Source organism: Typopeltis vanoorti, chromosome 12 (assembly GCF_054136105.1).
Source record: "Typopeltis vanoorti isolate ZY-2024b chromosome 12, IOZ_Tvanoo_1.0, whole genome shotgun sequence".
Classification (NCBI taxonomy): Eukaryota; Metazoa; Arthropoda; class Arachnida; order Uropygi; family Thelyphonidae; genus Typopeltis; species Typopeltis vanoorti.
Window position 1 is genome coordinate 113,399,909 of NC_143560.1, and position 12,131 is coordinate 113,412,039.

General features: G+C 35.6%; 1 protein-coding gene across 1 annotated transcript in view; it reads right to left on the reverse strand.

Moving 5' to 3' along the window:
• The window catches only part of LOC150101143 (ubiquitin carboxyl-terminal hydrolase 24-like), an 824,883-nt gene that overhangs the window by 334,567 nt on the left and 478,185 nt on the right, over window positions 1-12,131 (reverse strand). Inside the window, exons 33-34 of the mRNA XM_090401261.1 lie at window positions 11,367-11,522; window positions 5,967-6,189 (exon numbers count right to left, since the gene is read on the reverse strand). Of these exons, the coding sequence (XP_090257387.1) occupies window positions 5,967-6,189; window positions 11,367-11,522 (379 nt within the window). The remainder of the gene's footprint in view (window positions 1-5,966; window positions 6,190-11,366; window positions 11,523-12,131) is intronic.

A 12,131-nucleotide genomic window follows, 5' to 3' on the forward strand; every position in this document is an offset into this window, starting at 1 on the left:
TCTTGAGCCAGCTATCTCTAACTGGCTAATGGAGTTTGACTGCTCCTCAGACTCCAAAAGTTAGGGCTAAAATGGCCTTGCTCACTTCCTATGGAAATAAAATACATTATAGGATGTATTTTTTTTTTATTTATATTAAAAAAACAACAACAGAAAATCAATAAACAATGGAACTGGAGAACATCAAGAAACACCCAGTCATAGTCCCATTAGGGTGTAGATTCAACCCATTCCTATGCCCTAATGATTGAGAACTTTGAATCATCTCCTTATATAATAAATGTCATATCATATCTTCACTCTCAATCCGATACATTAATACTGCAACACTAAACTAGTATCCATTCTTATTTGTTGAAGGTACCTGTTTATCTTTCTTTCTTTTTTGAAACACTGCATCAAGGTCACCCCTTTTCACTTTTTTCCAACTATTCATTGTAAACAATCAACCGGACAGCTTCCTCTTACTTCTTTGAATCATGTGCATTGCAATTAATACTGTTACTGGGACACCTCTACAGGGGTCTAGGATTGACTGTAGGAGGTCTACTCCAATCCAATGATTGTCTTATACCTATTCTTAAACTCATTCACCGGCTACACACAGACCACCCTCTCTGGTAAATGACTCAACTCAATGAAGAATGGAATTTGTGGCATCAAACAGACATTTGGTAAGTCAGGAACATACCTTTGATAAGTCATCCATGCTTTACTAAATGTCTATTCCTGCACCAACAAAAACAACTGTTTGTGCAGAATGAAAATAACGTTTCATGTGAATTCCTGCAACAAGCAAACTGAGGCATAATATTTGAAATAATACACTGGTATCCAAAAGCTAAGGACTAACTACATTTTTACCTGAATATGAAAAATTTTTATGACCACAGCCAAATGTGGACATAAATTTATTGCCAGCATACTAATAAATTATATTACACAAAAAATTATTATTATTATTATTACATGACACCTCCAGGGAGTCCAAAGACTCATCAAGGGAGGGCACCTACTTTACAACTCTCTGTCTCCACCAACTACAACCAACCGTGACTACCATCATCTACACCAACAGCAGCTACTGCCCACCACCACTAGTATTTTAACAGACAATCACAAACAACCATGCCCATGGCATGATTTGAACTTCCAGCCTTTTGGCTGGAGAGTGCATACATTAACCACTCGACTAACTAGGCCAGCATCCTGTTACAGATACTAAGGTTGTAGTTAAGGAATTAACGTACAGCGCTTACAGAAAACTATGTGGAGAGACAATTCAGTATGAAACATGTCCACCCCAAATTGCAATGTCGTACCATGCTTAGCACCAAGTGATTCAAGAGTTCATGAGGCAAACTGGTGCCTACTCCTCCTTCAGAGCAAGGATAAGGCCTTATTTGTTTTCTGGAGGGAACTTTTGAGCAGCAATGCTTCTCCCTATTGTGTTTGAAACATGTTCTATGAGGTTGAAACCTGAGGAGCATACTGGCCACTCGATTCAATTAATATCCTCAGTCTCCAGAAGTATCTCCATTGCGTACAATTGTGGTGTGGCACTGTCATCCATAAAAATGAATACTTTGTCTATAGCATCACAGAACAATCGAACGTGACAATGTTGAAAAACTTTGTATACATTGTTGTTAATGAGACTATGACAGTGTTCCCAAGTCATAGTCCCATTAAGCATAATGCCTCCCCCCCACACTATGACCCCAGCACAGCCATATCTATCCCTTTCAAGAACATTCTCATAATGGTAGGCTGTACCACTTTCTTGCCAGATCAAGTGTCGTCTAGAATCAGAGGAAAGACTAAAACAACTCTCATCTGTAAAGAGTACATTAGCCCATTGGGGTTTTGTCCAATTTTTATGGATACAACATCATTGAAAACATGCTGTACGATGAGATGTGGATAAAGGGATGCAGATTTGGGGTGAATAGGTCTACTTATTGCAGATGTCTTGCCCCAGTTTGTCGAGATATCCGTGTGCCTGTGCTTGAATGGAGCTGACTTGCAAGCTGACCTGCTATGATGCATTGATTATGTTTTGCTGTTATAACCAAAAATTTGTCATCATGTTCTGTGATAGAGCGAGGGCAACCTCTTAACAAATGTCTAGAAGCATTCCATTGGTTTGATATGCTACCCATTGCCTGGATGCAACATTATGTGAAATTCTAAACTCTCTAGCAATACAATTTTATCCTGTTGAGTGCTATAGCCCTCAACAGGATAAAATGTGACCTCTTCTTGCATGATTCAAAAATGTTGAATGTGTACCCACTTTCTACTGGAAATCATCAGTTATACAAATTGCCAAAGCCCGATTCGTCTCAATTTCCACTTCTAATCTGCAGAAATAATGTTCATCTTTAGGTTTTGGACACCAACGTATTTGATAAATATTATTTCAACAGTATATATGAAACTTTAGTTTACCTCTACCTAGACAAAATTAAAACTTTATAATGTCTAAGATTAATCCGAATACTGGAAATGTGCTCTTTATTGATTTTGATTATTTGCAAATTAGAAACTAAAGGGTATCTGTTTACTTTTCTAGAGATACAAACACTACTCAGTCACAAATAAAGCATTTCAAGGCTTTTGTAATCCTGTAATAAAACAGAATACAGCTTGTAATCTATTTATCCCACAATGCATACTGTTACATTTTTTGACATTAAACTGACACCCATTAACTTTAGCCCATACTGACAGCCTATTTAAATCGTCCGGCAAGCTCTCTACTAACTATTACTCTACTAATTTCGCTTCATCAGCAAACAACTGAATATTTCCTATCAGGTTATTTCCTATATTATTTATGTACAAATCAAACAGAAATGGTCCCAGCACTGAACCTTGTGGCACACCATGAGTCACCTGTTTTCACTTCAATTCTGCCCCTCTGTATACCACTCTTTTGATATCTGCCCAGCAGCCACCCTTATATCCACACTTAACCAGTGTCATATCCATCCTCATTCATTCTAATTTGCGTAACAGAGTTCCATGTAGCATTCTGTCAAATGCCTTTGCAAAATCATCATGTAGCCATTTCCTTCATCCAACTCAGCTGTTATTCTATTATAAAAAGTTAGTAAATTACTAAGGCATGACTGACTTTGACAAAGCCATGTTGACCATCATACAGTATCGTATTTTTATCTACCCATTCTGGAATTCTCTTTTTCCTTCAATTTTTCTAGTACTTTTACCACTACACCCGAGATACTGACTGGTCCATAATTTGCTACTGCAGTCTTAGAATCTCCCTTAAGTAAAGGGATTTTACCTTCTTTCCACTCCTCTGGAACTCTACCAGAGAAGAGACTTAACACATTCGCTGCCACGCTACTCAGTCATAGTTTGTTCCCGCACGCCAAGCGCTTTTCACGTCTTCAAGGTCACTACGAGTAATCTTTGTTTCATACGCCAACTACGAGTAATCTTGTATCACTCCCATCTTCAAGGTCACTACGAGTAATCTCGTAACCGGCTTATCAGATCGAATTTTGTTTCATACACCAACTACGAGTAATCTCGTATCACTTCCATCTATATATTACATGTGCTGACGCCAGTGTTTATTGCGTCTAGTTCTGTTTTATTTCTAGTCTCTAAGAACCTTCAATTTCACCATGACCAGTAAAAGAAAACTTACTGATATAGAAGTAGAAGCTTATGCTAATATGAGCAATGATGAATTTCATGAAATGTTTGGTTCCAATTCCGAAGATGATCCTACAGACGACTCTAGTGGTGACTCCGGTGATGAAGAAACTTTTGAAGATGAAGTTAGCAACCAGCCAAATACATCAACATCAACTTATTGGGAAAATTCAGAAGAAGAGCCCCCACAATTTGACTTTGTTGAAACTGCAGGTTTTAAAATTGACACTGGAAATTTCAGTATCAAAAGGTTAGTTGAACTTTTCTTTTCTGAAGATTTTCTCACAATTTTAGTAGAACAAACCAATTTATATGCTTTACAAAATATTGAGGAAAGCCGAGTTTAAAATTGATTTACAAATTACGATGTTATACTACGGATTAACTCGTATGTCGATTACCAACTCGAGGTTGGTAATCGACATACGAGTATACTCGTAGTTGGCTTGTGAAGCTCATGTATGAACTACGAGTATACTCGTAGTTGGCATCTGAGGCATATACACAATATACTATATTTTAGTTGAAATTATTTCTCTTCTACCAAGCCCCCAGACATGCACTCCGCTTTATTCAGAATCCAAGGGTCCAAATTAAGGTAATTATACAAAGGGATAACTCGTATTTGGCATAGGAGGTCAGTAAATCGATATACGAGTATACTCGTAGTTGGCTTGTGAAGCTCATATACGAACTACGAGTATACTCGTAGTTGGCAGCGAACGTGTTAAAGTAAAAAGCCTAGTCAAAGGCATTTCCAGTTCCCTTGCACATTCTCGCAAAACCATAGCTGATATTCTATCTTATCCCACATAGGTTAAAGAAGGAACCTCACTAGGATGATATACCCTTGCAAATTGGTCACTCAGTAACTTAACTATTTTATCCATTTCTGTCTCCTTCTGACCATCATCACTCATTAATGTTAATCTTCCATAGTCATTCTTCCTCTTACTTGCCACATAATGAAAGAACTCTATGACATTTCCTTTGGCCTACTTGGCTAGATTCTTTTCATAATCTGATTTTGCCTTCCATGCAATGCTAGTCACCTTTCTTGCCTGAGCCTTGTACTGTTCATAAGTTTGTTGGTCACCTTTCTCTTTATATATCCTCCACAGCATTTTCTTCTTCTGTAGCTTGAGCTTAATGATATTACTCATACATCTAAATTCTACCTGATTAACCCTCCTTATCCTAGGTATACAATTTAATACTGCTTCCTCTAGATGACCCTGAACTATATCCCATGTATTGCTAACATCCTAAACCTGCAGTGTTTTATGCCATGGTACAGATTTAAGCATCTTCCTAAACTTATGTCATAATCACCTGACTTGTAGTTCAACAAATACTCTTCCTTGATAAAATATTCCTCATGTTTTACAATCTCCCAAGTCAAGACTGCATGGTCCCTCTCACCAATTGGAGGCAATGTTGTCACCTTGGTTATGGATAGCTCTTCTGATCCTATGACCAGGTCCAATACTCTTGCACACCTAGCTGCCTTAAGTAATTATCTCTCAGCAGGTGTATAAATTCTATTTCCTTCCTGCCATGTGATCTTTCTTCCTTCTAGTCTATATCTCCATATTTGAAGTCCTCCATGAAAATCACTCGACCTGTACTCGCACTAATTTGGTGATGCATGTCTTCCAGATCATCTGTGGAACTCCCTAGCATATAGCAACAACCAACTGTATATTTTGTCTTATTGGCCTTAATCTCACACCAGAGTGTTTCAAATGAGCAGCTGCCCTTATGCTTGTTTCCTATTCTTATTCTATTCCTATTCTATACCAAACTATTCTTAGTACTTATAAGTCTACTACAATGAGAGTGAACTATACTACAAAGGCAGAAGACTTGAAACTTACATTTCATTTTACAAACTTTCATCTTCATTATTTTATCTTATTTATAGATAAGATAATGAAATAAATGTTTATGATTAAATATAAAGAAATTTCTGATTAATTATTATATAAAATAAAATAATAATAATAGAAATAAAAATGCATAGTCTAGTCTGCAGAAAAGTATAAGAACACACTTTTTAAACAACTCATTAGAATTAATACTTAATATTGCTTATTATAACTATAACTACTTTCTAAATTATTTTATTTCAAGGAATATTATTATTCCTTGAAATAAAATACATTCAAATTAAAATAAAACAAAATTATAATAATTTAAATTTCATGAAATTAAATTCGAATGCAGCTGAGTTCATTATTTTAAATTCTATATGAAAATAAAATATAAATAAAATTAACCTTTGACTTGTGCCTCTAGTGTAGCTGGATGGAACCCAAAGTGGTAAATGAGCTTTAAGTAGCACTTTTAGCAGGAAATGTCTTGGAACTGTATTGGAACATGGTTTGATAATACTCAGACTGTAAAAGTGCTCCATTGCTGCAGCACGAATTTCCAAACAAGGAGATCCAAGTAGCATATCAACAATAAAATCATTTACACATGGCATACTTGCAAATGAACCTAATAAGTAAATTTATATTACAAAAAAAAATGATAATGAAATAAATGTTTATGATTAAATATAAAGAAATTTCTGATTAATTATTATATCAAACATAGACATATGAATTCAAAGTTTATGGCAGGTGGTTCACCCTAACTACTATGTCTATAAAATATTTAAAATTCATTCATCATTTGTGTATGCACTGCTTTCTTTGGTAATGTATTATGTTCGATAATCACCTTCCATGGAAAAAAATCTTACTCTGGACTCTCTTACTCACATCTTTATATAATTCACAGGAATGCCAGCTGCTTCTTCCTTCTCTTCCCACTTCTTTTTTCTGCTCTCTGACTGATCTCCTCCAAATTAGTATCTACCTGGTAATTTCCTTCCACAAACTTCAGAACTCAATTACATCACTTTTTGGTCATGTTTTTCAAAATGCTACAGATCATAATTTCTCAATCATCATAGATATCATTCCAATCTGTCCCATATCATCCTCCCCAAAACTTTTGTTAGCTACCTCTAAAACACTCTTCAGAATTACCTCATCTCTCTCTCTGATATCTTAGGTAACCATATACATGTGCAATAGTCTTGTCTGGTCACTAAACCTTAAACAACACATATCCTATAATGCCCAGCATATCTCCTGTCATTGCTCTTTTTAATAATGATTCACTGTGATGTCATTAAGAACTTAGATTTCAACTCACTCTAAACTCTCATACTAAATCTCCATCCTCCTTTATTTACTGCTATAGAAATCATCCGATGAGGTCACTGAAGGGTCAAAGCCAGATAGCTGGGAGGAAACCTTCATACAAACTTTTTGAAATGTGGAAAACAGACTAGGGCTTCTCACCTACTGTCCAAACCTCACCTTCTTGTGGATATCCTGTTAGTAGGTATCCATCTACCTAGATAATGGATGAGCAAGAATGGAATGATAAATTGGGATCTATCTGATCAAGTACTCTGTACTCATTTAAAACAAAAGCCAATGATGGTACAACAAGATGAAATGTCATGCCAGCTGTGACACATATTCTTGACTAAACAACCTCCCCCACTCCCAATGTTTTTGTGAGGAAACCAGGGAAAAGCAGCTACTGAAACAAACTCCAGTTCAACATGATAAAAATTCTAGATAGGCAACATCAACATAATAAGTATCAATGAAAAAGAAATGAAAGTGGCAGAAGAATTAGAGAAGCAACATAACAGGTGTTAATGAAATATAGAAGACAAAAGGAAATGACATCCTTTTAATCAGGAAAAGGAAGAAGTAGTTACAGTATTCCATACAAAACATGAAAATAATCTTTTTGCATGGCAAGCAGTTACCAGCAGTGATGTAGGAAGACATCAAAATGAAGAATTGGACAATGAGACACGTATTTGTACCTATGCCCCCCCCCCCCCCCACACACACACACAGAACGTTCTAGTAGGGATGAAGTAGAAGAAGAAGTCATTAGAGATGTCAACAGACAGAAAAAGATGAAAAGCTGGTTTTTGGTGGAGATCAAAAGAGCAGAAATAAGAAATGAACATCAGACATAGTAAAAATAAATAAATATCATAGAAAATGTTACAGCAAAGAGCAAAGATAATAATGGTACCTGCTGGATATCTGTTCAAGACCAAGTTTCAATACAATATGTACACAAAATCACATGGAGAGAATGCACAAGAAAAGAGAAAAGTCTCATTTACTATGTTATTGATGAGAATGACATCTTCATGTTGGGTATATACAGGGGATCAGAAAAACAGGAAGTGATCACCATTTAGATTTCAACAGGAGTAAACTGAAAATCAAAGTGAAGCCTCTTTCAGAGATGAACTGTAAACTCAAATATTATTCAAGAACAAATGAAACAGTTTGAAAGAATGGAATATACTTTAGAGACTAAGTTGCAAACTGAGAAAAACAGTGACTGATCCAACCAGAGACATGTGGTGAAGTTGTTTGCAAGGATAGAAAATTGAGACCTCCATGGTGGATTCAGAAGTTTAAAAAAGTAGTCATGGACAAGAAGATCTGATTGGATATAATAAAGTCAGGAAATACAGCTGCACAACCAACAGATATCTCAGCCCTTGAACCACTAGTTTAGATGGGAAGGAATAAGTGTTGTTCTTTGTAAACATTAAATAAATGCATATTGATGGATGATGGAGTGTGAGTGACCTCCTTAGTTGGCACAATGAAAGGATGCGTAAAGGAGTGCAAACAAGCCATAGAGAAATGCTGTTATGTTAAGTGTGGACATGTCAACATTCACGCCAACAGCTTGCATAATATCTACATTCATGCATACCAAAGGAACTTATAGCAGTTTGATGGGTGTAATATTGAGCCTTCCAATGTAAAGAAAAAATATTAGTCCAGTATGTTGTGGAAGAGCCTATCTTTAGGCATTGTTAAGGAACAACTGTTTTTGTCTACAGTATTCTGTGCAAGGTATCCAAAAGCATGGTCTGCTAGACCTGACCAGATCATGTCTTGGATACCTTGCACAGAATCAGATGGAAGGAAACTACCATGCTCCATCGTAGTAAATACAAATTTCAAAGACTCTTTTTAGAATCTGCAGAGAGTTAAATAAACTAACCTAATCTTATAAATATGGTTGCATTAAACTTCCCAAAATTTGGAAAACTTCAATTCAAAGTCAACAACATCCATACAGGATGCTCATCATAGGACTTCAGTCTCAATTTATTACAATCTCATTTCTTCCACTTATTGTTTCTTGTGTGTTTTTGTATGTGATTTTACAATTTTTTTTTTAATTGTATTCCTGAAGATGTCTATGTCTGGGATGAAATATTAAAATATTTAAAACTGTTGTTTGATTATTTCTGTGTGCTGTTATTATTCCATTAAAGTGTAACATGAAATTAAACTCATTTTTTTAAACATATCTTTAAACTCATACTTTAGCTTAAGCTAAAGTATGAGTTTAAAGATATGTTACTGTTAAACAGTTCCCATAATAAGTCTAGTGATTCCATAGTGCTTTTCACCTCCATTTTGAAACAGACTTAAATTTGGGATCTAATACAAATGAGAACAAAGCAATTAATTATACAGAGATATCATGCATTTCTTTATTCCTACTGGTCAGTGTTCTCACCATCAATTACAATTAAAAGTGAAGGATCTTTAATTAAAAAGCCACCATGCAGAAAGAAAAAACTATCTGACTCTTTTAAAATGCTAATGTGAAAGCTACCTTAAGTTTTCAATATGATATTGTTAATGGCCTTCTTCGTTTTTCTTTTCCATAAGGAAGAATATATATCATTTTATTAAAGGTGGTCAAATATGCCTTCGGATATCAATATACTGATTATGTGATTTAACACGTTTGTTGCCATGCTCATCGGGCATAGTTTGTTACTGCAAGCTAAGCATTTTCACTTCTTCAATGTCAGTACAAGTAATCTCATTGCCGGCGGTAATCGACATACAAGTATATTCGTAGTTGGCTTGTGAGGCTCATATACCAACTATGAGTATACATATGTTTGCTGCTCGCTCCTCATGCCGAGCACTTTCGCATCTTCAAGATCAGTACGAGTAATCTCGTACTCAGCGGTAATCGACATACTAGTATATTCGTAGTTGGCTTGTGAGCCTCACATACCAACTACAAGTATACATATGTTCACTGCTCACTCCGCATGCCAAGCACTTTCGCTTCTTCAAGGTCAGTATGAGTAATCTCATACCCAGCGGTAATCAACATACGAGTATATTAGTAGTTGGCTTGTGAGGTTCATATACCAACTACGAGTATACTTGTAGTCGGCAGCAAATGTGTTAATGAAAAAATATAATAATAATAATATATAATTTCTTCTAAACCTGAACTTATGTTCAAGATGAACATCATAAGGAAGAATATTGTTTTATTAAAGGTGGTCAAATATATCTTCAGATATTAATATACTGATTATGTGATTCACTGAAAAAATAACTAAAATAAGATATAATTATACATACATATATATAATTATACATACATATATATATATATATATATATATACAGGGTGTTCGGGATAAATTTGACATATTTATAATTAATTATATTTTTCCGTAAGTTACATGTATTAACACACACTTCTCTTCATTTAAAAGTTTGGACCCTTCTTCATTCATATACAAGATGTCAGAAAGGATGGATAGCTGGAACCCACCTGAATCATGGAAGAGAATAACTTGTATCATGATGATTCGTGCCCGCCATCAAAATAAGGATATTACGACTGCTGCCCAATGCTCCCTGAATACAGTAAAAACAATCAGGCATGAACTAGAGACTTGCAATGGTGACTACGAGGATGTAGCAAGAAGAAAGATCCCTAGCAGACGATCTGATTGCGTTCGTACAGCAGAATTCCTCGCAAATCTGCAGGAACAGGTGTTGAAGAACCCTGGCATTGGAATTCGGGCTTTGTTCGTGGAGTTGCTAACTGTAGTCAAGCCCTGGATAACAAGGGTAGCCAATGGTAGGCCGTATGTATGGCAGCAGGATTCGGCCCCTTGCCACACCTCTGGGAAAAGTCAAAAATGGTTGTCTGAAAATTTCTACGACTTCACCAGTCCAAATGTTTGGCCTCCAAACTCCCCAGACCTTAACCCCATGGATTATTTTGTATGGGGCGCAGTTGAAAAAGACACCAATCGCACTTCCAGTAATACAAAAGCCCAGTTAATGGATAAAATTAAAACAGTTTTTGCGGCCCTTCCCAGGGAGACTGTAGCATCAGCTTGTTCGAGGTTCCGAAGCAGAATTGAAGCTGTGATCGATGCTAATGGTGGTTATTTTGAGTAAATCTTGTTGATAGTATTGTAATTAACTCTGCCTGTAATGTTTTTTTGTCAATTCATTAAATTTAATAGATACAAAGAAGATTTTCTTTTTCCTTACGAAACTGTCAAATTTATCCCGAACACCCTGTATATATATATATATATCTTCTTTCTTCTAAACCTGAACTTATGTTCATCTTGAACATAACATAAATAATTCATTCCTATTGAGATTAATACAACATGAATATTTGTTAAATAGTAAGGCATCATAAGTAAATACTTTTGATGCACTACAGCTTTCATTTATTGTACCAAGGAAATACTTAAACTATACAAAAATAAAAATGCAACTTACTAAAAGCATCATTTCTACTGTGAAGACAAGTAACAAGAAACTCTAAAGCAGTTTGTGCTAAGAGAGAATCGTTACTACTAATATGCTCTTTCTGGCTGCACACTCCACTATGAAGACCTTGATTTTCACCTTCGCTGCCAGTACTTGTATTACTACCTAAAGGAAAATTTATAGTGCTGTAAAATATAGTTGCATATGTTAAAATATAAATAAGCTTAAAAGATAAATACTAATGGCAATAGTAGAAAACTAGTTTTTTCTGAATAAAACAATAACACTGTATATAGATAAAGCTGACTTATTAGCATCTCACTTTTCACCATCTTGATGATTTCTTGACAGCTCGTACTCATCATCATTATCAGCCATTGTCAATCCACTACTGGATGAAGACCTTTCCAAGATTACTCCAACACTGTCTGTCCATGGTTCTCCTTTCTCATGTCATTCCTGTAAATCTGATGATATCATCAATCCGCCGTGATTTATGTTGGTGTCGTGGTCATTTTTCCTCTCGTGGAATCCAATCCAGTACTTCTTTTGATCATCGTTCACCTTGTCCTCAAGCAATATGCATAGCCCATTACCGCTTCAGATGTTTCACTCTTCCTATGATGTCAGAGACTTTGGTTTGATTTCTTATCCATGTATTCCTTTTATGATCCAATCTTGTGATACTAAGCATACTTCTTTCCATACTAAATTGTGTTGTTCTTAATTTTTGAATTTCCTTTGCATTCAGTGTCCATGTTTCATGGCCATATG